Below are 26,363 nucleotides of genomic sequence, written 5' to 3'. Positions count from 1 at the left end.
AAGGTAGCAGATCAAGAAATCGTTGCTGATATTGATCAATAGTCATTGATCCTTGCCTCAAAGTAAGCAACTCCATCGATCGTGCTTGACGAACAGCTGGAGGAAAATACAGTTTCTGAAACTGCTAACAGAAATCTTCCCAAGTCACCTGTCCTCTCTCAGTACGTGCCTGAGCAGCTTTGGCATCCCACCAAAAACGTGCTCGATCCTCTAGAACAAATTCTAGAACTTCCAATTTCTGCTCCTCAGTACACTCGAAAGCTCGAAACGTACTCTCAAGTTTAGACATCCAGCTTCTAGCTTGTTCAGGATTCTCGCCTCCCACCAAAGGTTTCGGTCCTACTTGCATGATTTTTTGATAGAGTAGCGACGTTTATCCTCATGATAACGATGTTGATCATCATGATGGCAGTGGTGACGATGATGATGACCACCTCCCTGGCCAACACTACCGTGACTCTCGTCAGCCATATCCTGAAAAAAATTGCACATTAAAATCCCAAATGCGCAAGAATTACTAGACTAAATCCCAAGTACTAATCCCAAAATCTATGCATGCTCTGATACCAAAAATGTAGTGACCCTACATGGAATCACCTACTAACTGGCAACTAATAGCATGCATTAAACATAATATAGCAAAATATTTAACAGAGTAAAACGTGCGGAAACATAATCCATAAATTACATATCATCTTAGTAAAATATATTCAGGCTTAATACTGTAGTGATACAACCATATCGAAAAACTTAAAAGTAAACATTATACAGCTATATCGAATCCTGTTGTATAATAAACTCCTCAAGGCTCCTGCTCCCTAGTCCTGCCTTGAACTACCAGCTTCGTCCATCCTGCGACCTGCCCCGTGGAATAGGGTGTCCAAGATAACAACTAATAAGTGAGCGCTAATGCCCAGTACATAAACAATGAGTAAACATATGTATTTAGTGCATGCAACATGATGATTGGTAAATGGTCATCTGAAAAGTCATGCTCAGTACCGGCACCACATGAGTGCTGCCACCGCACGGATCAACCTCTGGGTGCAACCACACTCGTCTAGTGCACCAGAGTAGTCAGACATAAATGCCCCCGCCGTCGCAGTACTCTCAGTGACAGACTATCGAGTATAGAGCTGAGCGGCTCTATAGTCTGATATAACAAGGTATAGGCTCAACCTGTATATGCACATGACATATGAATAATGAAAGCGATAAATCATATCTCATGCCATATAATAATGTCAAATAAATGCAACATATGAACATGTATACTTGCTGGCAATCTCAGTCTATGTGTACGTACCTCTAGGCTAGTTCAAGTATAGTAGATCCTAGGTTCCAAGCCTATATTCAAAAGTTCACTGTATCACTACACAAGTTCTATAAGTCTTAACTAAGCTAATAAGTACTCCCAAAACTTAAATAGATTTCCGGATCATACCTTCGTTCGTAGATAGCCCTTTGGAGTCGCTAGTTCCGGATGACTATAACCACACCTTGGTTATTCCATAACCTCTATTATAACCGATAGGGCCCTCAAGTGTATAACTCACACTATATAACTTGAAGAAAGAAAATCGGGAATTCGTAATTCAAATGAAATCAGACAAACCCTATTTATAGGCAAAATTCCCGGCCAGGATCGGAACTTCCGATTTCAGGATCGGAGCTTCCGATCCGCTCACTGCGTGCATGCTTGACATGCCAGGATCGGAACTTTCGATCCGACGATCGGAGCTTTCGATCTGCCCTCCGTTCGACACTTGTCAAAACTCGCGGCTGAGTCATCGAGCATTGCTGGCAGCTGGAGATTGGAACTTCCGTTCCTGGATCGGAGCTTCCGATCTCTGTGCTTCCGATCGGCTTCCGAAGTGGCTGGGATCGGAGCTTCCGATCTGGGTTCGGAGCTTCCGATCCGGCCCAAAGTCAAAAGCCCAATTTTTCTTCTGAAGTCCAATTACACTTCGAAATTGGCTAATTACTAACCCTTAATCATGTTTAACATATTATTATCTTAAAATAGAATCTGGGTTACTACATTATTACTGCGTCTTTCTCAAGGCCGAAGTGTCATTTCCTTTGAATAATAGGATGGCAACCCTTTACCACATTGAGCTTGTGATCTGCTACTTCTCGATGGACCCCTACCAGGTCTGAAACTGACCATGCAAAAAAATCTTTATTTTTTTCCAAGCATGCCAATAAGGTTTGCTTTAACGGTGTTTCAAGGGTGCTAGCAATTTTTACCGTCCCCGAAGGAGGGGAGATCATGATTTCCTCAACCTCCTCTTTAGCGGTGACAGCTGTGTCTTCTATTAGGTTGACTTTTTCCATGGTAGAAAGTCCAGGTCTGTCCACTCTATCCATCCTGGCCACCTTTTGTTCTATTCTGACCTCCTCCACATAGCATTTGCGAGCAATAACTTGATCACCTTGTACTTCACCGATCTTATTACCAACTGGGAACTTTATTTTCTGATGTAGAGCTGACGCAACAGCCATGAAAGTGGTCATGGCAGGTCGACCCAGTATGGCATTATAGGCAGACGGAGCATCTACTATAATAAAGCTCACAATCCTGGTCTTGCGACCGTTGCCTTTTCCAAGAGTTAGGGGTAGATGTACTAACCCAACATGCCGGATTGCATGACCCGTGAAACCAAAGAGTGATGTTACGACGGGCTCCATTTTGTATTGTCCCAGGTCCATTTGATTGATAGCTTCTTGGAATAGAACATTGACAGAACTGCCTGAATCCACAAATAACCGGGCCACATCGTAATTTGCGACCATGGCCCTTATTACCAGTGCATCATTATGGTTGCTAGAAACCCCTTTTAAATCTTCCGGCCCAAAAGAGAGGGTCGAGCCAATGTTGACAGTCTGATTTTCAATTTCCATATTTATCAATTTTCGGCTGCTACATTTTCTAGCTCGATTGGAATCTCCATCAGTAGGGCCTCCAGAAATCATGTTGATAATTCCTCGAGCAGGTGGGGCCGGTCTTTGATGAGCTCGGTCATCCCTGGGCTGGTCTTGATTTGGATGATTAAAATATTCATGAGGAGGAACAGTCCTGGCTCTTTGTCTTAACCTTCCTCCCTGTCCACTGTTCAGGCGATACCCCTCTTGACGGGTCAATATATTTTTTAATTCAGAGTGTTGCTGTATTATCCTTTCAATCTCTTGATCTAATTGACGACAGTTCTCCGTAATATGCCCATATTCATTGTGAAAGTGACAATACTTATCTGATTCCCTATTTCGAGGTCCCTTTTCATTCCATGGAGGTCTTTGCGTGAGTTTCCGATCGTCACAAATTTGAAGAGCTCGGACTTTGCTCATGCGCAAATGAGTGAAAGAGGTGAATTCTCCCAATAGTGCGGGTCGGAATGATTGTCCTATCCCGGAATTACTGCTCGGAACCCTATTATTTTTTGGACTTTTTGGCCGTTCCCTCTTCACAGCTGCTCGCGAGACCTGTATTTCTTCCATGTTGACATATTTCTCAACTCGGGCGAGTAATTCCTCGTATGTCTCCGACGACCTCTTTATTAGAGATTTGAGAAAATCCTTTGTATCCAGTCCTTGCATGAAAGCATTGATGAGCAGGTCTGGGGTAGACATGGGTACCTCGAGAGCCAAGGCACTAAACCTGCGGATATATGTTCTCAAATTTTCATGTTCTCGTTGCTTGATTGCAAAGAGGCTGAAAGTAGTGGTGGGATGCTTTTTGCTGCTAGCAAAGTGATGCAAAAAGGATTTGCTAAAATCCTTGAACTCCTTGATCTCCCCCGGGCATAGCATATTGAACCATTGTTGGGATGGTCCTATAAGAGTAGTAAGGAAAGACCGGCACTTGATCTGATCAGAATATTTATGCAACAGAGCTGCATTCTCAAAGCATGCTAAATGGTCTTCAGGATCTCCTTTACCATCATACTCCCCGACGTGAGGCAATTTGAATTGTTTGGGGAGATCGGCGTCCAATATCTCCTGAGTAAAAGGAATGTTTTTGGTTGTGGTAGCTAGGTACCCGGCCTGCTTCTTCCTTAGCTGCTCCATCTCTTCCTTCAACTTTTTGATTTCCTCGAGGTGGGCATTATGATCGAGGTGCGGGGGATTGACCTCACCCCTTTCTGCCAAAGACCTCTGAACAGCCTGAGTTACTAACTCCTCTAAATTTGGGTGATTTCCATTCTTATTAGCCATCGAAACTCTTTTTCTTCAAATTTCCACAGACGGCGCCAATTGATGATGTCGGAATTTTACCTCGGGTTCGGTCTGGTAGAATGGATCCTCCAACTCCTTTATGAAACAGGTCGGGTTGGGCATCACTTAGATCTGCACAAGCAATAGCTAGGTCAAGGGGCGCCGAAGGTGTTTTCGGCGTGACCCCTACGATGCCTAAGTCAGTGGCTTGAAGGCAGAAAGTATGATTAATGCGAAAACTGAGAGATATGAGTGAGTGAATGTGTGATGAATAGTGAATAATGAGTAATGAATAATGAATCATGAAACAATAACAGTACCTGTATTTATAGGAAAAAATAGAGTAAGTTACTTAGTCGAACTATAACATGTCCTGAAGTATGACTCTTCATTCATTGGTCCGTCCTTGAGTTTATCCCTATCTCATTCATATCTGTGCAATGACCAAGCTTATCTTCAATGTATTTGAGTCTTACTTGAACTAGAAAACATACCAAGCCCACTGGGCCCTAGCTCAGGTGAGTCGGCCCATTAACAGTTGTTCAGGTCTTGACATGGCCTAACAGGTAGAAAACTGGATTGGACCTTATATCTAATAATAATCCTATAATTGGGCCAGTACGGGGTTCGGACTGCATTTCTTGGTCTAAATTCATTCTTCTTTTAGACCAGTTAGGGAGGTACTATTGTTACCCCGGGAAATTATTTTAACCCGAACCCGTTCAATATGGGTTTAAGAGGGTTGACCCAATTATATGATTATTATTAGATATAAGGTTCAACACAGTTTTCTACCTGTTAGGGCATGTCAAGACCTGAACAGCTGTTAATGGGCCGACTCACCCGAGCTGGGGCCCAGTGGGCTTGGTATGTTTTCTAGTTCAAGTAAGACTCAAATACATTGAAGATAAGCTTGGTCATTGCACAGATATGAATGAGATAGGGATAAACTCAAGGACGGACCAATGAATGAAGAGTCCTACTTCAGGACATGTTATAGTTCGATTAGGTAACTTACTCTATTTTCCCCTATAAATACAAGTACTGTTATGGTTTCATGATTCATTATTCATTACTCATTATTCACTATTCATCGCACATTCACTCACTCATATCTCTCAGTTTTCGCATTAATCATGATCTCTGCTTTCAAGCCACTGACTTAGGCATCGGAGGGGTCACGCCGAAAACACCTTCGGCGCCCCTTGACCTAGATGTTTCTTGTGCAGATCTAAGTGGTGCCCGACCCAACCTGTTTCATAAGGAAGTTGGAGGATCCATTCTACCAGATCGAACCCGAGGTAAAATTCCGACATCATCAGAGATCATTGTGCAGTCGCACAAGCGTGGAACCGATGCGTGAAAATGGTAGTATTTAGAAGAATTTTAGGAAGCACTAAAACCACCACGAGCTTTCTTATTTTAATTTCATAAAAAAATTTATTTATCATTGGGTTCTAATTAAAGAGTCGGCCGGGTCAGACTGATATGTATCTGTGAGAGATCAACTTAGGCGGGAGATATGTGTAATTTCCCACGCTTTTAACGGAAATTCGGGTTAAGATTCGGGTCTTGAAGGATCCGAATAATTGACCCAATCCAATGTTGCGATTCATTATTATTTATATATAATCTAAAATTTCCAGTGTCCTACTCCTCCTGCCGTCCTCTTCTCTGCTTATCTCAACGGAGAAAGGGGCAAAACACTGTTCTGGAAACCCTAATTAATTTTTTTTTAATCCTTTATCGGGTCTATTATTCTTTTCTGGGAGAGGTTTGATCGGAATAATTGGATCAGATTGATCCATGGGCGATCGGTTTTACGGGGGTTACTCTTATTCCAATCGCTGCATGGGTTAGTGGATAAAATTCGGATATGGTCCATGTTTTTCAATCTTTCTTGATTTTGCTACTATGAGTGTTGTTGTTTCTGATTGATTGTGGATTTGATAGATGATTACAACGAGGAGGGAGAGGAGACGGAGGGGGAGTACGAGGACGAAGAAGTCAACGACGCTGAAAACGGGGAGAAATCGGAGGAATTGGCTTGCCCCTTTTGTATCGAGGATTTTGATGTCCTCGGATTGTGCTGCCACATCGATGCTGACCATCGTGTGGAGGTTAAACCCGGGGTAATTCAAAGATTTAATTTTTTTGTTTGTCGCATTTCTGTTGATTTTTATTTCAGTTCTATTTAGTAGGGCAGAAAGACAGGATAATAGCCTGAAAGTGTTGGATGTGGAGAATGTTTTATAGATGATAATGGTTCTGATATATATGTTGCTCGGTGGACAGCAGATGAAATTTTGAGTCCAACGATGTCATGATTTTTTCGAAATGTCATTGGAATGGATTTATAATTCTGCAGCTAGCTACTTTTATGCTTAGGTTTCTTTGGAATGCACGTTTTCCATTATGACCAGATTTCTGTTTGCAGATCTGTCCTTTTTGTGCTACAAGGTTGGGAATAAACATGGCTTCGCACGTAATCACGCAGCACGAGAGTATTTTAAAAATATCCTTTGAATAATACGTGCACTAATTTGATATTAAGTTGTGGCAGTATTTCTCATCTCCTTGATTATTCTGTTGTTTATATTGATACACTGATTAAGTAGTCTTCTGGTGTTAACTTTAACTTTGAATTTTACGCCCTCTGCAATAAGAAGCACGGTAGTTCTCGCTCCAGATCAACAATTCTTTTATTCAGAAAAGAGCTTCAGGAGAGGCATTTGCGAAGCATTAAGGAGTCCTCTTTGATTGATTCTTCTTCTGAGGCAGCAGCTGATTCAGTGCTTTTGTCATTTGTGAACAGTCCACAACCTGCTTACAAACCTAGAACCATTGAAACTGCTCCCTCAACTGAGGCTAGCTCATCAAGGCAAAGTTCAAATGTTGATTCTTTGGAGAGGTAAGGAAATGTTACTTTTTTCCCCCTCATCCAGCCAACTAATATTAACTGGCTAGATGCTTTATGCTTTTGGTGTCCGTCCTTATTGCGAATATAACCAGTCACGTGTGAGCTGGTAATTGAGAAAATGTGTCACAGTTTCAAATGTTATGTTAACTATCATTCCCCTTCATCCAGCCAACTAATATTAACTGGCTAGATGCTTTATGCTTTTTGTGTCCGTCCTTATTGCGAATATAACCAGTCACGTGTGAGCTGGTAATTGAGCAAATGTGTCACAGTTTCAAATGTTATGTTAACTATCAGCTAGTCATAGCACCTTGCTGTGTTTATATGTATCAATTTCCCTTGGTGGCATTCATGGCGAATGGATTGATGTTGCTCGATGGACGTGTTTCCGATTTATGCTTTTTTTTTCCCAGTAAATGGTTCAGTAGCATTGCTCATTGTGTGCCACTGCCATCAATGTGTTTTTGAGTTTGTTACGAAAGCATTTGCATCAGTAAAACTTGATCTTCATGGTATATGTGGTGCATGTCAGGTTATGGTTCACTTCTCTCTTCGAGATGTTTAAGAACATATTGTGGCTTAGGTGAAAAACTGTAATTTACTCCATTCCTACTATCCATTTTGAAATCTTTGATGAAATAGGAAACATTCCATTCAGTTATGTCCTTTTCCTTTCCATTAATGGAGAAGAGCCATAAGAAAATGCTTATTTGTTTTTCCCATGAGAAGAGTACATTTGAGTTAATCTCTACATGTGTGTCTTTGTTGTAATCCTGAATTTCATTTCGTTAAGCCTGCCTATGCGCATCTCTCAGCTCTGTTTCTGAAAAGATGTTAATTTGTTGATCTAATATTGTCTGACATTTTTTCCCAATACTTCTCATGGTTACAGAATACAACCAGCTCCGTCGTCTGAGAGAAGAAATGTGATGGCCAGGAGTGAATTTTTACAGGAATTAGTGTTATCCACCATTTTTGATGACTTATGACGTCATTGGGAGCCTGAAAGTAGCGCTCACTGGCCGGCCGACGCAACGTTGGTTCATTGACATCTCAATCTCAGTGAACATGACTAAATATCGTGCACTTCCAAGTCCCAACTGAATATATCGGATTAGACTCGAGTTTCTCGACTCTTATGCTGTGTTTGCAGTTATCATAATAGTGATAGTATTTAAGGCTTATGTGCTGTAGTGTAGTAAAAGTCTTTGTAGGCCAAGTCTGTTCAGTGTTCACTTGGTTTGCTATTATAAGCTATTTCCATTTTGGGGTTGTCTGAACTCTGAATTCTCTTTTTCTTTTTCTTTCGTGACTACAATTTTATGAGGTTTTTTAGGTCCATTCATATTTTTAGAATATGTAATCATTGCAGTCTCGTAATTCGAAAAAGATGCTGTATGTAATATGGTAATTTTTCAAATTAGCGATTTTTAAGAAAATTAAATTAACCGTGACTAACTATTTTTTTTCAAAAAAGAAGATATAATTTTTATAACGTTGGAATATTAGTAGTAAAGATCATAAATTTTAACCGTACTCGTTATTCTAAGGTAATAAAATCGGAAAGTTTGTCCAAAGAATAAGAAATGCAAAATGTATGCATGTTGAGGTTTAAGTAAGGAGAGTTTTTGTTTGGTACATCACCAACAAGAGCATGTTAACTATTTGAAATTATATTAACTTTTTCGTTTGATTAATTAGAATAGGATTGGATTTTTTTAAATTTTTTTTATTTCTATTATTAAATAAAATATTTGGAAAAAAATTTCCGGAATTTGAGCTACTTCATTAAATGATTAGGCTGACTTTTTTAAAAAAAATTTAAAAAATAGCTTACAAAATGCAAAAAGAAAATAGGAGCAAAGATTATCTAATTTACAACTTTGGTTTTAAAAAACTAGTTCGGTGTGTGTATTATGGGTCAAACGCTATATATGGGTCAATTTCTACTGCTTTGGGTCAAATCAATTTCTTCCATCTTGCTTGTCTTTGCCAAAAATGTTTATTGAGTTTTAAAGGGGGCGAATTGCATTTCACCCCCTTGTGTTATCACTTAAGAGCATATAACCCCTATGTAATATTTATTGTCTTATTAGTTCCTGTGTTCTTAAATTAGGTGCACACTTGCCCCATTTGCATCTGAATAATATTTTTTTGTCAAATTACAAAAATGGCCAAGATATATATCATTTTTTATTTATTTTTCTCACATATCCTATATCATAAAACCTCATTTGATTACTTCAAAAACAAATCTATCGGATAACCGAAGAAACTTAGGGCAAAAATGAAGACGTTGAAAGTCCACAATCAAGCAATTACAGTCACAAAAGAAGCGAAAATCGGTGTTTTTTGATAAGTTGTCTCTCGAATGTTAATGATTTCAAAGTTGCACTATATATTGAGGAAACAATGCCCAAGCTTGATAGTGTAATGGATCTGGAAGGAAATTATATGAATGTTGAAGAATTCTTGAAGTCATTTTGTATTTTGGATTGCAACTTGAAGGATGCTTGGTGTAGCTTGCTGTGGTATTTGATTTGAAGTCATTTTTATATTTTGGGATACATCTTGAAGGATGCTGGGTGTTTTTGGAATTTTTATGGACACATGCATGTCGTTTGTTTTAATGAAATATTAACATTAATTTTAATGCTTGGTTTTTTTTTTTAGATAATTCTTGATGTTTTGGAAAATGTTACAAACTTCTTTTCTTTGATACTTGTAATTAATTTATTGATACATTTTGAGAACACTTATTATACAAGTCATATGATAATTGATATATTTTTTACTCCATACTTATGTTGCTCATGCTCAAGATTCTAAAAGTGTTAGACAATAGGCGGACGATGGGTTTTTATGCAAATATTTTAATTAATTATACAAATATATATGAAATATTTTATAATATCTAACATTAGTAAACATATGCATAAATTTGTTCTATATTTTTATTAATATTTTTTCAATAATGCTTATTAACATAATTTTTATGTGCATATATTTCAAAAAAATATGCATACATTTCTTCAAATTTTTTAAAAAAAGTTTTTATTAAGATATTTTTTTTAAAAAAATCGAATTTGTTACTGTCTAGGTGAGGTCAATTTTTTCAATGACGCCTAAAAACACAAAATTTATAAAAATCGAGGTAACGAGTGATCTCCTGCACCGTCCAAGGCAGCGTCATTGACCATGTTAAAGAACTCCATAAAAATAAACATACGAAAGGTTTCATGTTCATAGATCCAAGATGTAAAATTTGGTATATTAAAGTTAAAAATATGTTGTAAGGGTAATTTGGGCAAAAAAATGTTTGAATATACGCAATTCATGCGCGTGAGTAGGGATGACAATTTTTTCCGCGGGTTCCGGTCTCCGCGGAGAAAAACCGAAACGGGAGCGGGTTCGGGGGAGAGTTTCGGGTTCGGGTTCGGGTTCGGGTTCGGGTTCGGGAATTATTTTAAAATCCCCGAACTGGAGTGGGGCGGGTATGGGGATGCTATCCCCACCCCCAAACCCGCCCCGATATCCCCGAAAATAAATAAATAAATAAATAAATAATAATAATAATAATAATAATAATAAATACACACACTTATCATCATATAATAAATTTTTCTTGAATTTATTTAGAATTTTAAGCGTATATATGTTAAAGATATTTGAATCACTAAGTTGAATTATTTGATATTTGAGACTTGGAATGTCTCAAATTTTTTTTATATATAAATCTAGAATTTATGAATATTTGCCAAAATTTTAGAGTTGGAGTTTGAGCATTTTCTAAGGCAGTACACAAAAATATAATATTAATGATTTTTGGAATGTAAAAAAATAATTGTTGGAAAATTGAATATTTTAAGTTTGATGTCTACGGGGACGGGTTTGGGAGTTTCCCCACGGGTTCGGGGATCCACCCCATCACAATCTCATTTTCATCTCTATAATGGGTTTGGGTTCAGGTTCGGGGATGGGGGTTTAGTCCCCACGGGTTCGGGGACGGGGATTCCCCGAATATGTAGAACCGGGGATGGGTTTTTAATTCGGGGACGGGGATGGGGATGGCAAACCCGTCCCCGCCCCGCCCCGTTGCCATCCCTACGCGTGAGAAAACAAGCACCACCATAGGGACTAATATGCACCTAATTTAAAAACACAAGGGTTAATAAGACAATAAATATTACATAGGGGTTATATGTTCTTAAGTGATAATATAGGGGGGTAAAATGCAATTTGCCCGGTCCAAACACTAGGGACACAAATCATCCCATTTTAGGGAAAAATTTTGTCTTGTAGTTTTGAAAGTGAATTAACATTAGGGTACCAAAAGTGTATAAAAATAAATTGTGCGACTTTTTGGCATATCACAAACAAGAGGAACCAAAACAATTTTAGGAAGTAAATAAGCACATGCTATGCACATACCCTTATCCCTTTGTTTTTAGGAAACAATTTGATTGCACCAGGAACGTTGTGGAAACAATTTCTAAAATACTCATTTAAAACGGTGTTTAATTTTGCTTAAACTTTAATGCATTTAAATTCTATTAAAGAACTGTTTTTTAGAACATAATATTTTATTTGTTTTTTTTTTTTGATTGAATACGTTTTTATAAAGCTTAAATAAAAAATTTCATGAATATAAATATGATATCTTAATTGATAATGAACTTCTTTATATTATATTATTTTTTAGATTTGTAGGAAAATATTAATTAATATAATTTCAATTTTTTTAGTGTTTAGAACTTGAAATTTATTCGTTAATCTTAAATTTATGATAATTTTAACATTGTATTTTGTTATTTGAATTAGTATAATAAAAATTGAAATTTTTTTTTGTGTTTAAACTCGTAATAATCTCGTTTAAAATTGAAAAATTTGAAACTTAACTTTTACATTTCGAGATGCTTTGTGTTTTTTAAAACCTTGGTGAAAGCCACAGGCATGATCTCCTGAGTTAAGAAGAGGCTAGACGGCCATTAAAATAAAAATTAGAGAGAAGATAAAAATCACCCACAAGTATTTTAATATAAAACATTAATTTATTTAACTTAAAAAATATTATTAAAATGTTTTTCGAAAAAGAAAAAGTCGTGCTAAATTACATTTTTGCCAATTGTTTATAGTTGGAATTTTAACTTTATTTTACTCAAATTATCATTTAAATTTATTAAAATATTAAAATTTTATTGAAAAATTTCTCCCAATTTTCATATTCATATTTGGATCAATAGCTAGCATGAATGATACAACATAATTTAAATAAAAGAGTTTAGAATTAAAACCAAGATTTCAATAAGCTGAAATATTTTTATATATTCTCCATAAGACCATAACTATTCTGATTTTTAATTACAATTTTATATAATTCATCATATATTAATTTATTTATCTTCAAAAAATTATTAAAATAATTTTATTTCTAAAAAGAAAAAATAGGAGCATGCACATTACACGCACAAATTATGCACAAGGTCAGTACTACTGATATAGATTATCCTTTAAAATAAATATTTTGCTAATTATTTATTTAAAATTAGATTTTAAGTTTATTTATAATTCATATTTTTTTGTAAAAAATTATTTAATTTTATTGACAATCATTTTCTCTCTATTTACTTATTTGGATTGGTAGCATAAATTAAAAAAAATATACGAAGTAATTTAAAATAAAGAATTTATAACCAAGAATTCCAAATTTGAATAATTAATATATACATCATCTCCGATTATAAGAGTATTGTCTAGGTCGGAAAAAGTGGTAGTCGGGCAAAGGAACTTGTAGATATGTAGCCCATTCGTCCACAGTTTGCACAAGACAATATTTCTCTTGCTCTCCAGCTCCATATGGATTCAAGCTGAATGAATCCCCTGGCTTATACGAAAGAAGCCCGAACACCGGCAATGAAAATTTCTTATCTTTTTGGTCATAAATTGCTCTTGCAAAAAAATGTGGTGGGAAATCCTCTGCACCTGCAGAAAAATCAATGGTTAATTATATATATATATCCGCTTGCACCCACAAAGTATATATATATATATATATATGCACAAAGTATGTACGTACGTACCTCTTGATTTTGTGGATAATGAATAGAATGATAGAAAAGATGTATCAATTGATGGGCCAACTGGGATCCTGCAAATTGGATACCTGCATATAAATATAAGTGTCATATGATATTTTAATCAATTAACTCATGATATTCTCAAATCTCAACTTTTCTTTAAAAACCAAAAAAAGGGCATGGCTAGCATACCAAGCTACGCAAAGCCAGCTTGTTTCAAGAAGATCGCAGCTCCTGCAACTGCTCAACTCTGGAAATCTATCAGCAAGATCGAATATCTACATATTTGAAGAATATATATATATATATATATATATATATTTAGACCATGATCAGTATTTTGATTCACGTTGTGCTAATGCTGTGCATGTGGTGTGCATATCGTCCCCGACTACTAAAACCTTTTTAGTGGTCGGAGACGAGTTGACCATCATTGGTTGGTCAACTAAAAATTTATATATATATATATACACTTACCTTGTCTGTCAGAGGTTCGCGATTATATGGTTTTTCGTGTTCCATGTACTGAAAAAACGGTGATGGGGACGAAGAACTCGCACAAGAATCAGCTTCCTTGTACAATTGAATGCCCGACAGGTACGGAACATAGTATTGTACAATCTCTTTTCCGTTCACATCCAGTGGTACCGCAGCTCCATACATGCTGCATTCTTTTAACGATTCCCATAAATCTTCGAGGCAGAAGAAAGGATGGGAATCTGTGTCTGATCCTCTTGAAATCATTATCTGTCATTAAGAAATATTATAAACTCCGTGATCTCAAAAACTTGCACGTTTTTTGCACGCTAGCTAGCCTCTTTCATTATTAACGACCAAAGAATAATTACATAATACTTGAAATCCCAAATTGCTAAATCAATTGAAAATACTTTCTTCAAATACTACAAATTAAATTAAGTAATGACGTATTAGTAAATAATCTTCAGCACATTACTTGTCGCCGATAAAATTAGTCTGCTTTCGAGCGAATTTGGGAAATACATGGTTTTTTTAAAAATACATTAAAAAGTCCTATAAAAAAATTTAATTAAAAAAAATCCAAAAAGTAATTAAAAATATTTATTCAAATTCTGGATATTAATTACCTCTATGAATAATTTCAAGGTAGCATTATTAAAATTACACCTTTTATTTAACTTGCACATCCTTTATTTCTTTTATTTTTTTCCCCCATATAATGCTTAATATACTGTATACAGATCCTCTATTTATGAAGTTTTTAAAGTTTATTAAATAATTTTGTACTCTATTCACTTTATGTAAATATACCTTAAATTAAATTTCATTCTGTATTTTTTATGTTAAAATATTTTTTTTGAAAAAATGACGTCTAAAAATATGTATAATATTTTTATTAATATCTGCATTTAAAAAAATGCGTAATTTAATGAGTTTTGATGCGGTGAGCAATCACAGCAAGCACATATGGGACTCAAAATGCAATTAATAAAAAAAATTTAAATAAAAATAGCATTTCTCGGAACTTTAATAAAATAAAATAAAAATCTTCGCGCCAACTAATCATTTTTTATTCGCGCCAACCAACCGTTTTTCTTAACGAATTTATGAAATACTTCCAAACATGAATTGATTGATGGTTTCAATCATCAAGTGAATTAACAATCAAAACAACTTTAAAAACAATAAAATTTTCACTAGATATAAATTTTTTAAACAGATCTGATTAAAAAATATATATATCTCTCTCTTTTTGACACGGAATAAAATCTATTTATATATACCTCTGACGAATCTCGTGATGGAATGCATGGAGAAATGGATTCCATCAAACAGTCTAAGTTTGTAGATTTTCCTAAACTTGTTGAATCACCAAGGTTAAACTTGTTGTTTTCTTGTCTCGAGGACGAGGTTGAGTTCTTTCTTGACATGACTTCAATTTTTCGATTCAGAGATTGAAATGTTTTATATAAAAAAAATGAATTTGGGGTTGAAAGTCTTGAAGGAACTTGAGATAGTATTGAAAATGAAGATTGAATGAAAATGATTATGAAATAATATTGGAAGGATGGTATTTATAATATGTTTGCTTAACTATCTGTTTAGTGGCACTCTTTTGTCTCTATTTCATATATGCCTTCTTTTATGTGTGTGTGTGTGTTTTTTTTTTTCTTCTTTTCTTTTTTTTTTCTTTTTTATTTCCTTTTTTTTTTCCCCCCAGAATGTGGTGTGATCTTTGGCTTAAATGTGTGTTGAGTAGGTGCCTTTTGGATTTATATATGTGTATTATGTATATGTATATGCATACATACACACATAGACATATAACATATTGGTTTGGTACATATATAACAGGTTTACTACGTCTAAATAGATAGTGACATTATTTTTACATGATCAATAGCTTTTTAAGCATATTTTAGGATTATAAGAACTTATATATGTAATAGTATTATACATTATAAATATCATAAGTCAAAGATGTTTTGAAATTTTAATTAACTTTTATAATTAAACAATTAAAAATGTTATCTAAATAATATTTTTCAACCATATATACATTACTTGTATGAAAAAAAATAAGAGTGGGGATAAATGAAATTAGATTTATGATTCTGTCGATTTGACATTAAATATTTTTATAATTGTAAATGAGATATAATCATATTATCGTAATTCAAAATTCAATTTAAAATAAAAAGTAATTAGTACACCTGTCTCCAATCTCCATCATTTCTATATAATTTATAAGAATATTTATATTAAATGAGACGCGGGCAATTATTAAATTAATGAAAAATATGGGGAAAATAATTTAATTTTGTTATAAGATAAACTTAACTTGAATTTTAATATATATAATTTTTATTAAAAATATATCATTTAAATATTATATATAGGTAGATTTTGGTCTTTCAAAATTTTACAGATTGATTCTCGAGTCTGAACGGTATAATTTTGAACAAAATAATTATGTGTAGTGGAAAGAGATTTTTTTACAATGGTAAAAATACAAAGTTGGTGAGAACCATTGAGATTTTAATTTTAAATTAAAAAAACATTGTAGGATTGACTATTGAGCATTTGACACTTTTTCTTAAAATTAACCGGTGTAATAACACAATACAACCTTTTAAATTATACAACAAATCAAATATAACGCTTTAATGGTTATATCAAAAAAAACTTTTATTGCAATAAAAAAACATTGTCTATGATATCTCGATTTCTTATTTAACTACAACTCTACAAGAATAAAATTCAGATCTTACTTGCTACCGTACATTAGATTTTGGATAGTGAATTCATTTGGTAATTGAACTCAACCCATGGGAAGCATTAGGTGAATTTTTGAAAATACTAAGCTATGCATTTATTATTTTCAAATAATTTCAATATAATGGTTGATTTTCTTTCTTTTTTTTTAAAGAATTTATTTGGTGGTTGATAATTTCATGGCTTTATGTGACCATTTTTGAGTTGGCAATTTGGTGGACCATATGTTCTTACTCCAAAACAATTAATGAATGATTCTAAAAAAATTACTAAATTAATACATGTATGTGTTTGACTAAACTTATTAAAAAGAGTTTATAAGCTCCTAAAACTTAAAAGTTGTTAAAGTGTTTGGGTAAACTTATTTTAAATAACTTAAAAATATTGATATATATGTTTGGTATTATAAGATATTTTTATTGTTAAAATTACCAAAAAGGGTATAATTCTATGAAAATAATGTTTCGAATTATACATATACGAAAATAGTTTTAGAATAAACCTAAATTAAAATAAATAAAAATAATTTAAATATTTTAATTTAAAAAAAATTATGTGATTTGGAATTTTTTTTAAAATAAAATTTAATATTTAATGGATGGAGGATATGATGGAGATTTATAAAAATATATATTTAAGAATATTTTAGAGATATAAAATGTTAAAATAAGATTTTCTAAGCTGTTTGAAAATCTTTTACCAAACAAAGTTTCAGAGCTTACAAACTCCAAAACAACTTATAAGCTGTTTTTGACAGCTTATTTTTTGTTCGACTAATTGTTTGCAACAATTTAAATTAAGCTTCGTTTGGACAAACACTTATAAATCTTTTTTTTATATAAAAATGTCATTTAAATTTTTTTTAAAATGTTTTTAAAAAAAATTGAAGAATAAATATGTATTTGAGTGTTTGGACAACTATTTTATAAAAAAGTTTTTAAAGTTAACAACTAATATGTTTTGATTTTCATCATTGTACTCTTCAATTCTAAAAACATAAAAAAAAAAAAAAAAAAATTAAGGAAAAAAAACCATATCTCCAGAAAACTATAGCCGAAAAACAATTTTTTTTTAAAAAAAAATCTAAAATCTTATCCAAACATATACTTTAAGTTCATATAATTAAAGCACTAAAAAAAATTTTTAGATATTTGCTCAAACTTAGCCTAATATTTTTCAAAGATATCAACATATTGGCTGAGCTTATAAGCTCTAAAAAACAACTAGTAAGCTTTTTTGGAGCTTATAAACTCTTAAATTTTGTTTGGTAAAAAAAATTTTCAAACAATTTATAAACTGTCAAAATAAGCTGTTTGACAGCTTATAAGGTGCTTTTTAAAAAGTAAGGCTGACCTTATTTTTTTGAAAAAGATCTTATTTTAAGATTTTATCTCTCTAAAGTATCCTTGAATATTTTCATAAATCTCCAACATGTTCTCCACCCATTAAATATTAAATATTATTTTAAAAAATTTCCAAATCAAATAAAATTTTCTAAATTAAAATATTAAAATAAATTTATTTTTTTAATATAGGTTTATTCTAAAACTATTTTCGTATATGTATAATTTGAAACATTATTTTAATAGAATTATACCATTTTTGGTAATTTTGAAAATAAAAAGATATTATAATATCAAACATATCAATATCTTTAAGTTATTTAAAATAAGTTTACCCAAACAATTTAACAACTTATTTTAAAATAAGTCATATCAATTTATAAGCTCATAAAACAGCTTTTAAGCTCTAAAAACTTATAACTTATAAGTTTTTTTTAATAAGCTTTAGTCAAACATTCTCTTACATTCTTTCATAAAGTTTTAGGCATTGCATAAGAAATATACCCCAGTGATATGATTCATATGAAATATACCCCAGTGATAATTATAAGTGTAAGCTCATTTCGATTTTAAAAAGTGAAAACCCACGAATAATATGTTAGGTGAACTCTTACCTTTAATAAATTAAAATTATTGTAGTTGAACCAAAACAAATTAAAGATGCCACATTTAATAATATGTAAAAGCAGATTTTTGTTGAAGTTATACAATTATCGTATATCAAAACGTAATATGCTTAAACTGTTATGAGATTTAAAACATTTAATTTGAATCTCAATGTTATCATAATTATAGTTTTTGGTAAAATTTTAAACGTTCAATCGTATAATTTTTCTATGCTATTTCACAAAATCAATTAAGGATAATAAATTTAGAAAGTTCTTTTTCAGATACAACATATAATCTCTCATTTAAAACTATGACAAGTTAGAATAACCATCATTCTATTAATGTAAAAGATTCCCTTAATTTTATATAATTTTTTTATTTTAAAAAAGTAACATTTTCTCTCTTAATTACTTTTAATTAAGTCTATTTAGATAAGTTGATTTTTTGCGTTCCAATGTTTTTTTTAACAAAACACTTTCTTTTTTTTTTTCATTTTTTAATATAAATTGACGGCAACATTTTCATTGTTTGTTTTTATTGTATTAATATCAATAGGTCTTAGTGAATTAAAGTAAGTAATCTAAAATTTACTTAAGAAATTTTTATTAAATTTTTTTAATATCTGCATATTTAGAATGCTAGTATGTTTTAGCTTATTAATAATATTCAGTAATCAATCCAAACATATATACAATGATGAATAAGCCTGAAATAAATTTAATCATGTAGAAGGTCTAAAGACTCCAAACCCATCTTTAGCCCAATTTTATTTTTATTTATTTTTTTTAATTCTTTAGTCCATTTTTAAAACCCTATTAGAAACTAATAATTAACCAGCGACGGAGCACACACGTTGCGTGTATGAAATAATATACAAATATAATGTATTGTATATTGAATAATTTGTTAATTTTAAAGTGCTTGTTTTTATTTTTTTGTTTTTTTTTCAAATATAAAAAAATTTAGTCATAAATGAAATTCAGTTTTAATTCATAGAAAGAGATATGATAAAAGAATAAATGATGCGAGCAGTTGAGAGAAAATGTGGGATAAGTGAGTTGGAGAGAGAGTGTAGGGTACAAAAGAAAAAAATTGGAGAAAATAGATCATGACACCAAAAACAGTTAGAATTGGCTATGCATATTTAATAAAATAGTAAAGAAGTAAAGATATTAATATAAGGCTCTAAAGGGGAATTGATTATTTTGGCAAATGTTAGGAAAAAGTAAACAAATCTCTAACTCAAGAAATCATATCACGGATTTTTGTGCAATTAATAGACCATGCAAACCAATCGAATAACTATGAGATAATAAATCACAGAAATATCGAAAAATAATGACACAAATTTTTAGCATGGAAAACTCTTAAATCAAGTGAAAAAACCACGAGATGCGTATGCCGCTTAAATATACACTAATCAAATTTAATAGGTACTAACAACCATGACACGTGTTCGATAATTCAATTATTTGAGAAAAAAACGTAAAAAAAAATTATAATAGAGAAAAAACATGTGAGCTTTTAAAAAGTAAATAGAATTTGTAAAAAATGTATTTGGATAATTTAATAAAAACGGATAATGAAATTTGAAAAAAAAGATAATGATGTTAGAAAAAAAAGAAGATATATTAGTCATTTGAGATATAAATTAAAGAAGATATATGTTAAATTTAGAGGTATAATGGGGAAATTTTTTTGTGTAATTTGACACAAAAAATGGTTAATATAAGACAATCATCTATTATAATATAGCATAGATATTAGTTAATGGCAAAAAATTCTATGAGACGGTCTCAAGGGTCATATTTATGAGACGGATTTTCTATATGGGTTATCCATTAAAAAGTATTACAATTTATGTCAAAAATATTACTTATTATTATAAATATGGATAAAATTTACCCGTCTCACGGATGAAACCGTCTCAAGAGTGTTACTCTTAGATAATATAGATATGACGTTTTTCTGCATAAAATAACCAAATGATATCAAAAGTAAATTCAAATTCAAGTTTGATATTCTCACCAGATACATGTCAATAAAATTGATAAAACTGTTTATAAAAAAAAAGTAGATAAAATCAAAAGAAGATTCGTGGAAGCAATTTTAAGCAGCATGATATGGTAAAGTCAGAAGTCGTCTCAAATCCATAATTAGATTTTGGAAGCATTTAAAAGTGGCATCTTTATTTGTTAGCAGCTTGTCTTCTATCTTTACTAACCGAATATTTACTCTCCAAAATATATGGTTGAAAAATAAAACACGAAAACAATATATAATCAATCAATCATGAAGCCTTTCATCACAACCTATGTCAATCAATCTTACAGCAATCTCCAGTTCAAGAATGTACATTGTAAAAAAAAAAAATCATTAGTCATTCCAAATGGACAAACAATGCTAAAAGAAACAAGTACCATGATTCTTTCTTTCTGCACTACCAAAACTTTCCTCACACACAAACGGAGAAAACCGAGAATATAAATGGAACTGAAGGCGACTTGAGATCGCACTTGCTTTGTTGTCGAGTTTAGCTGAACCGATCAATACATGAATAACTGGGATTCAAGAACGGTGCATCACAAGACAGCATATTGGCTCTTTGGATGGGAAAAATCAAAACAATCAGTAGACGAGTTTTGGAGTTCTGGACATGGTTCGGGAGACACATTGAGAGACCAGCCCACAACGTTGGAACATACCCAAGATTGTTTTATGTCAGAACCAACAGAGAAAGAAACATTTGACAGACACATCGAAGTGAAAGGAGATTCATCAATCCCAGAGAAAATCCCAGAAATAGTGATATTTACACCGACTATGTCTTCAAATGTAATGTCACTGACCACTGGGAGTGCATGAGGATCAAATTTGTCATCTGGATGAAACTCACTTTGACCTGTTGCTCTGATTCCTTGTTGCACATTTTCAAAATACACATCAGATACAAAAATGTCTTTTAAATATCCACCCCTCCCCCTTGCTGTCTTTAGCTCGATCCCTATCACAGAGTCCTGCACAGAAAGATGCTCCACTAGGATATTGGAAACCCCACCAGACATCTGGCTACCAAAGGCGATACCTGAGCCGGAAGAAGATTGCAAAAAAACCCTTCGAATATGTACATTAGACGTTGGTTTTCCAAATGATATACCGTATTCATCCCAACCACTTTTAAGGGAAACAGCATCGTATCCCATGCTGATGTTGCTGTTTTCGATGCAAATATACTGGGAAGAATCTGAAATTTGCATAAATGTGACTTCAGATAGTGACAGAAAATACAGTACGAAAAATGAAATGTCAAAAAGTCTTGATATTTGATGTTAAAATGTAATGAGTTCACAACTTTTACAATCCCATTTGGAAAAAATAAAATAAAAATTACCCTCTTTGGTTTTTGTGTTCAACCATAAAATTCATGTAAAAACAAGGAACTTTAACACGTGAAAATCAAATAAGAATATGAATCAACAGACAGACCTGGGACTATTCCGCTAGTATATGGAGAGTCAGGAGGAGCATACACTGTAATGTTCTGAACAAGAAAGTTGCTGCATCATGAAATGTAAAACCAGAAAATGAGTTAAATCTATGCCAAATAATTTTTTCGTGTTAGCACAGAAAAGAAATAAAAACTTTGGAGAAGTTAAGCAATCAACCTGCAATAAGCTGGGTGTATGTTCCAAGCAGGGGCATTTAAGAAGGTTAAGTTTGAAACAACGACAGTGTCTGTGCCAATAAACTCTACTAGATGTGGTCGACTGTGATTCAAGGACCGGGTGTTCAGTAGTTGCCACCAAATCGAACCTTGCCCGTCTATGATTCCATTATTCCCTGAGCAATAAGTAGAACATATATTGCATGAGAATGTTAAAACTGTGTGAAAACTAAACAAGTGCTATAGGACATAGAGCTACCTGTTATAACCACATCAGTTAAATTATATCCGGTGATCAAGCTTCGGTATCTTGTACCAGGAACGTCAAGGCCTTGACCATAAGAAGGTAAGGGCTCAACTAAAGCCCAATTACTGTAATCCTGCTAAAATAATGGTAAAACATGCAAATTACGGTAACTTTGCAGTAGAATTAAGTGAAATACAACGGTAACAATGGTCTTTCCAGCCTGAGTCTACTTGTATTCTTCTGAGAAAGAAGCTTAATTTTTTTATGCTGTAAGTATAACCTGCGAGCCAAGAATAGTTGCGCCTTTTTCAAGGAAAAGGGTAAGATGGCTGGTAAGATTGATGCATCCAATGAGCCACTTTCCTGCTGGAACATAAAGTTGGGCACCGCCTTTGTCTGCAAAGGACTTGAGATAGAATATAGCATTCTGAAATGCTACTGTATTTAAAGTTTTCCCATCACCAATAGCTCCGAACTCAGAGACAGACACACTGTGCGGTCTGGGTTTTAAAGGCCGAATTGACTCACATTCTCCATCGTATTGTGCAGCAAAACTCGATGCCAGTAGCAGAAGTAAAACTATCTGAGAAGGAAGAAAACAAAATGATTCATTACAAGAACAGACCTTGTATCACACTTCAAACTCTGGATACAAAATAACACACAACTTATGCAAGAAAACCAATGTTACGAGTACCATGTACAAAAAAATTTGTAGTTTTGCTACTAGAGCTCAAAAGGCCCAAATGTACATAGACAAGATTTCATAACACAGTCTATGATTATAGAACCATTTCAGAACAAACAAGAAAATCTAGAATCTAGTAACAAGAGTTCATTTACCAATAGATTAAAAAAAAATCACTTTCCCACAGGTAAACAAAGACAAATTAATCAGTTCACTGATGAAGCTCAGTTTCCTGTTCAAAATTAAAAATCCATAGATCTAGAAACCAAGAATAAAAAAAATTCAAGTCATGTACACATACGAACACCAAGTTAAATGATACACAACTCAGCTGAGAAAAAGATCAATACAACCTTAACTTGCATAAGCAAGCGAGTGAACATTTCATCAAAAAAAAGCCCAAAAAGGATAACCGAGATTGCAGTTCGATGCTAAGATTTTTTTTTTTTTTTCCAAACAAAGAAGTAAAATTTCACACTTTATTAAATATTCAAACTAAATTCAACCCAGCTCATTTCTTTTCTGGTGGCAAAAAGAGATGCCCAGAAAGGGAAAATAAAAAAATAAAAATCAAGAAACACTAAGCAAATTACATCGAACAAATCAAACAAAAATGATAACGTACTTACTAGCCTCTTCATGCCTCTATTCCTCAGTCCCAGATTGAAATCCAGCCCTTGAAGAAAAATCTTTGACTAACAGCAACTTGAAAAGAAAAAGGAGGAGAAAACAATAATGAAAAGGGAGCGTAATTAAATGAGTAGGAGTGGCAATTAAGAAGAAAAGTTAAAAACTTGGACCCAAAAATAATCAAGAAACGTCTCTTCTCCCACACAAGAGTACTGAAAGAAAATTATTGTGTATTCTCAGTGAAGAAATTGATTTTTTTCTCCACTGATATGAACAATATATTTGGAAAGTGCGTATGAATAACAGTTAATCAATTTAATGACACAATTAGGAGCCATTAATCACTCCCGTGATTTTTCCAGTTCAACGGATGTTCGCCGACATTAACATAACCCCAACAGTTTTCTAACATATGTCATTATCCCCCTCTCCAATATATATTTGCGTATGCGTTACTCTATAAACTTATATATATTATTTATTTGTTTATGTGTGTGTAATAAATTAAGTTTATGATGTGATGTAATTAGTACGTATTAAGCACGATTAGGACAAAATAAACACGCAATTATGAGAAGGACAGGCGAACGGAATATGTTTTTATGCATGGGAATTGTGGGGAATTATTGTCGTTTATTTTTCTTTACTTCTAATTATTATTATTTATTTAAACAATAACTTTATCTCACCACTTTTTGAAATAATAAGACGAAGCCTTGAAAAAAATTTAGAAGTATATGATCAAATAATGCCTAGTGGAAATTACAAAGAATCGATGGATCATATTTAATAATTCCAAATGAAACCGTGAGACATAAAAAAAAAATTTGAGATTGGATATATTAATGGGGCTATATTCAAAATCTACTTTTTGTTTGCATAAAATTTGTGAAATGGTTGTTTATGATAGAATATTTAGTTTAGATTGTGTTCGATAATGTTTTTTGGTTTGACTTACTTTTTTTTTATTATTTGTTTTGTCAGTAAAATGAAAAATATTGATTTGAGATTTTGAAGATAATTAGGGAAGATATTTGTTTAAATATTTATTGTGATTTTTTGAAATATAATGAAGATATTGAAAGATATGATGCAAAAAATGAAAAGATTCAATGTATTTATACTGATTTCGAGATTTTAATTTGTTGTGGTGCACACATATTCAAAGATTTGGTGATTTATTTATCGAGAGAGGATAACCCATAGTTTGAAGAGAATTTAATTCAAGCAGAATCAAAGTCGTCAAATGAAGTCTACTAATCGTATTTCATCATAAATGTGTCTTCTAATTATTCAAGTCGCTCGTATACTTGAAATTAAGTGGATTCGCTAATAATAAAAATGAGTAAAATAAGGGGGAAAAAAAGAAGAAAAAAAAAAGAAGTTAAATCAACATAACGCAATGAAAAAGCAAATCAATATTTGTAAGACTGACCTTATAGGAGAATTCATGAACTTACATTTCATGGATGGGTTGTGTTTCTTACAGTCCGTACACATAGAAGGTATTGGTCGAAGCCGTATCGTACCAAACGTAATGGCATGTGATTTAGATTTGCTTAATATTGATGACGATGTTTCCGAAACAGTGGGCTGGCATCACTTAGTTTGCCAATAACCAGACAAAGGACGGGGCCCATGACAGTTTTGGGCCTCGTGTGATGGGCCCACTTCTTTGTTCGTCCTTTTGTGGGCCCATTTACATCATCCTTTCGAATCTGGATACACCGGTCATTTCACATGATATACTAATATAAATATTTAGAGTTATTTGCATCAAATACTCATGTGAAATGTTGAAAATGCACATTTTTCCCATGTGAAATTTTAATAGACATCTTCAACCCTGACCTTTTATAAAATTAGCATGCGTGTCCTTTTATATGAGCGATTGTTGCACACGCTCCCCTCATGCGACTAGACAAACATTTTGATTTTTTTTTACACCAAATACCCATGTGAAATATTAAAATTGCATATTTGACCCCTTGAGAGTATAATTTTTAAATTTTTTCAATCCATAAGATCCAATTATAAAATATTTATCAAACATTTATATTTTATAAATTTTTGTTTTTATTTTAATTTTAATTTATTATTATTAATTAATTTGATTATAAAAAAATATTATTACTTTATCTTGATATCATTATTTTATTAAACTTATTTCGTGCTTCCAAATTTTTCATTAAATATGCATTCATAAACAAGGATTTAAATACGTAAAAGTATCAAAATATTAAACTAATTAAAATCATGATAAGTTCAAGCATATTACTTTTTCGATTTAGGACTATATAGTATTGAACCAAAATATAATTTTTTTAAAAAAGATGCATTGCACAATTTGCAATAAATAATAAAAAATTAAAATTATTATATAATTATAAAATTTACTATTAATTCTATATTTAATTGAATAAAATAATATTTTAATTAAATAACTATGAAAATATTAGTTATTTTATCTTAGTATTAATTATACAAAAAATATATTCTAATAGTAAATTTTATCATCATATAACTACTTTATTTTTTATTATTTACTGCAAATTGTGCATTACATACTCTCGAAAAATTTAGATTTTGGTTCAAAAATATATAGTCTTAAATTGAAAGAGTAATATGCATGAACTTATCATGTTGGTTCAATATTTTGGTACGTTTAGGTATTAAATCCTTGTTTATAAATGCATGTTTAATCGAAAAACTAGA

General features: G+C 32.5%; 3 protein-coding genes across 4 annotated transcripts; 1 reads left to right on the top strand and 2 right to left on the bottom strand.

The window, feature by feature from the left end:
• The first annotated feature begins 5,856 nt into the window (after positions 1 to 5,856).
• Positions 5,857 to 8,415, top strand: LOC140891663 (protein DEHYDRATION-INDUCED 19 homolog 4-like). The gene is made up of 5 exons (XM_073300260.1): positions 5,857 to 6,070; positions 6,169 to 6,347; positions 6,653 to 6,730; positions 6,867 to 7,126; positions 8,028 to 8,415. The coding sequence occupies exons 1-5, from the start codon at positions 6,022 to 6,024 to the stop codon at positions 8,122 to 8,124; spliced, it is 663 nt and encodes a 220-aa protein (XP_073156361.1). The 5' UTR covers positions 5,857 to 6,021; the 3' UTR covers positions 8,125 to 8,415.
• A 4,448-nt stretch (positions 8,416 to 12,863) lies between these two features.
• On the bottom strand, positions 12,864 to 13,956 carry LOC140888826 (uncharacterized). Its single transcript, XM_073296530.1, has 4 exons — positions 13,690 to 13,956; positions 13,405 to 13,490; positions 13,216 to 13,298; positions 12,864 to 13,117 (listed from the first exon to the last, which is right to left on the bottom strand). The coding sequence occupies exons 1-4, from the start codon at positions 13,954 to 13,956 to the stop codon at positions 12,864 to 12,866; spliced, it is 690 nt and encodes a 229-aa protein (XP_073152631.1).
• Positions 13,957 to 20,725: 6,769 nt separating this feature from the next.
• Positions 20,726 to 24,030, bottom strand: LOC140891330 (probable polygalacturonase). Of its 2 annotated transcripts, none has more exons than XM_073299775.1 (6): positions 23,648 to 24,030; positions 22,611 to 22,913; positions 22,343 to 22,466; positions 22,085 to 22,259; positions 21,906 to 21,976; positions 20,726 to 21,663 (listed from the first exon to the last, which is right to left on the bottom strand). In XM_073299775.1, exons 1-6 carry the CDS (start codon positions 23,657 to 23,659, stop codon positions 21,002 to 21,004), a joined length of 1,347 nt encoding a protein of 448 aa, XP_073155876.1. In that variant the 5' UTR covers positions 23,660 to 24,030; the 3' UTR covers positions 20,726 to 21,001. The 2 variants fall into 2 exon arrangements, with proteins under 2 accessions (XP_073155876.1, XP_073155878.1); XM_073299777.1 differs by having other exon boundaries at positions 22,343 to 22,463.
• Positions 24,031 to 26,363: the final 2,333 nt, after the last annotated feature.

This window comes from Henckelia pumila, chromosome 3, assembly GCF_033568475.1.
Source record: "Henckelia pumila isolate YLH828 chromosome 3, ASM3356847v2, whole genome shotgun sequence".
Classification (NCBI taxonomy): Eukaryota; Viridiplantae; Streptophyta; class Magnoliopsida; order Lamiales; family Gesneriaceae; genus Henckelia; species Henckelia pumila.
The sequence above is the reverse complement of the archived record's forward strand: the minus strand, read 5'-3'. Positions and strand labels throughout refer to the sequence as shown.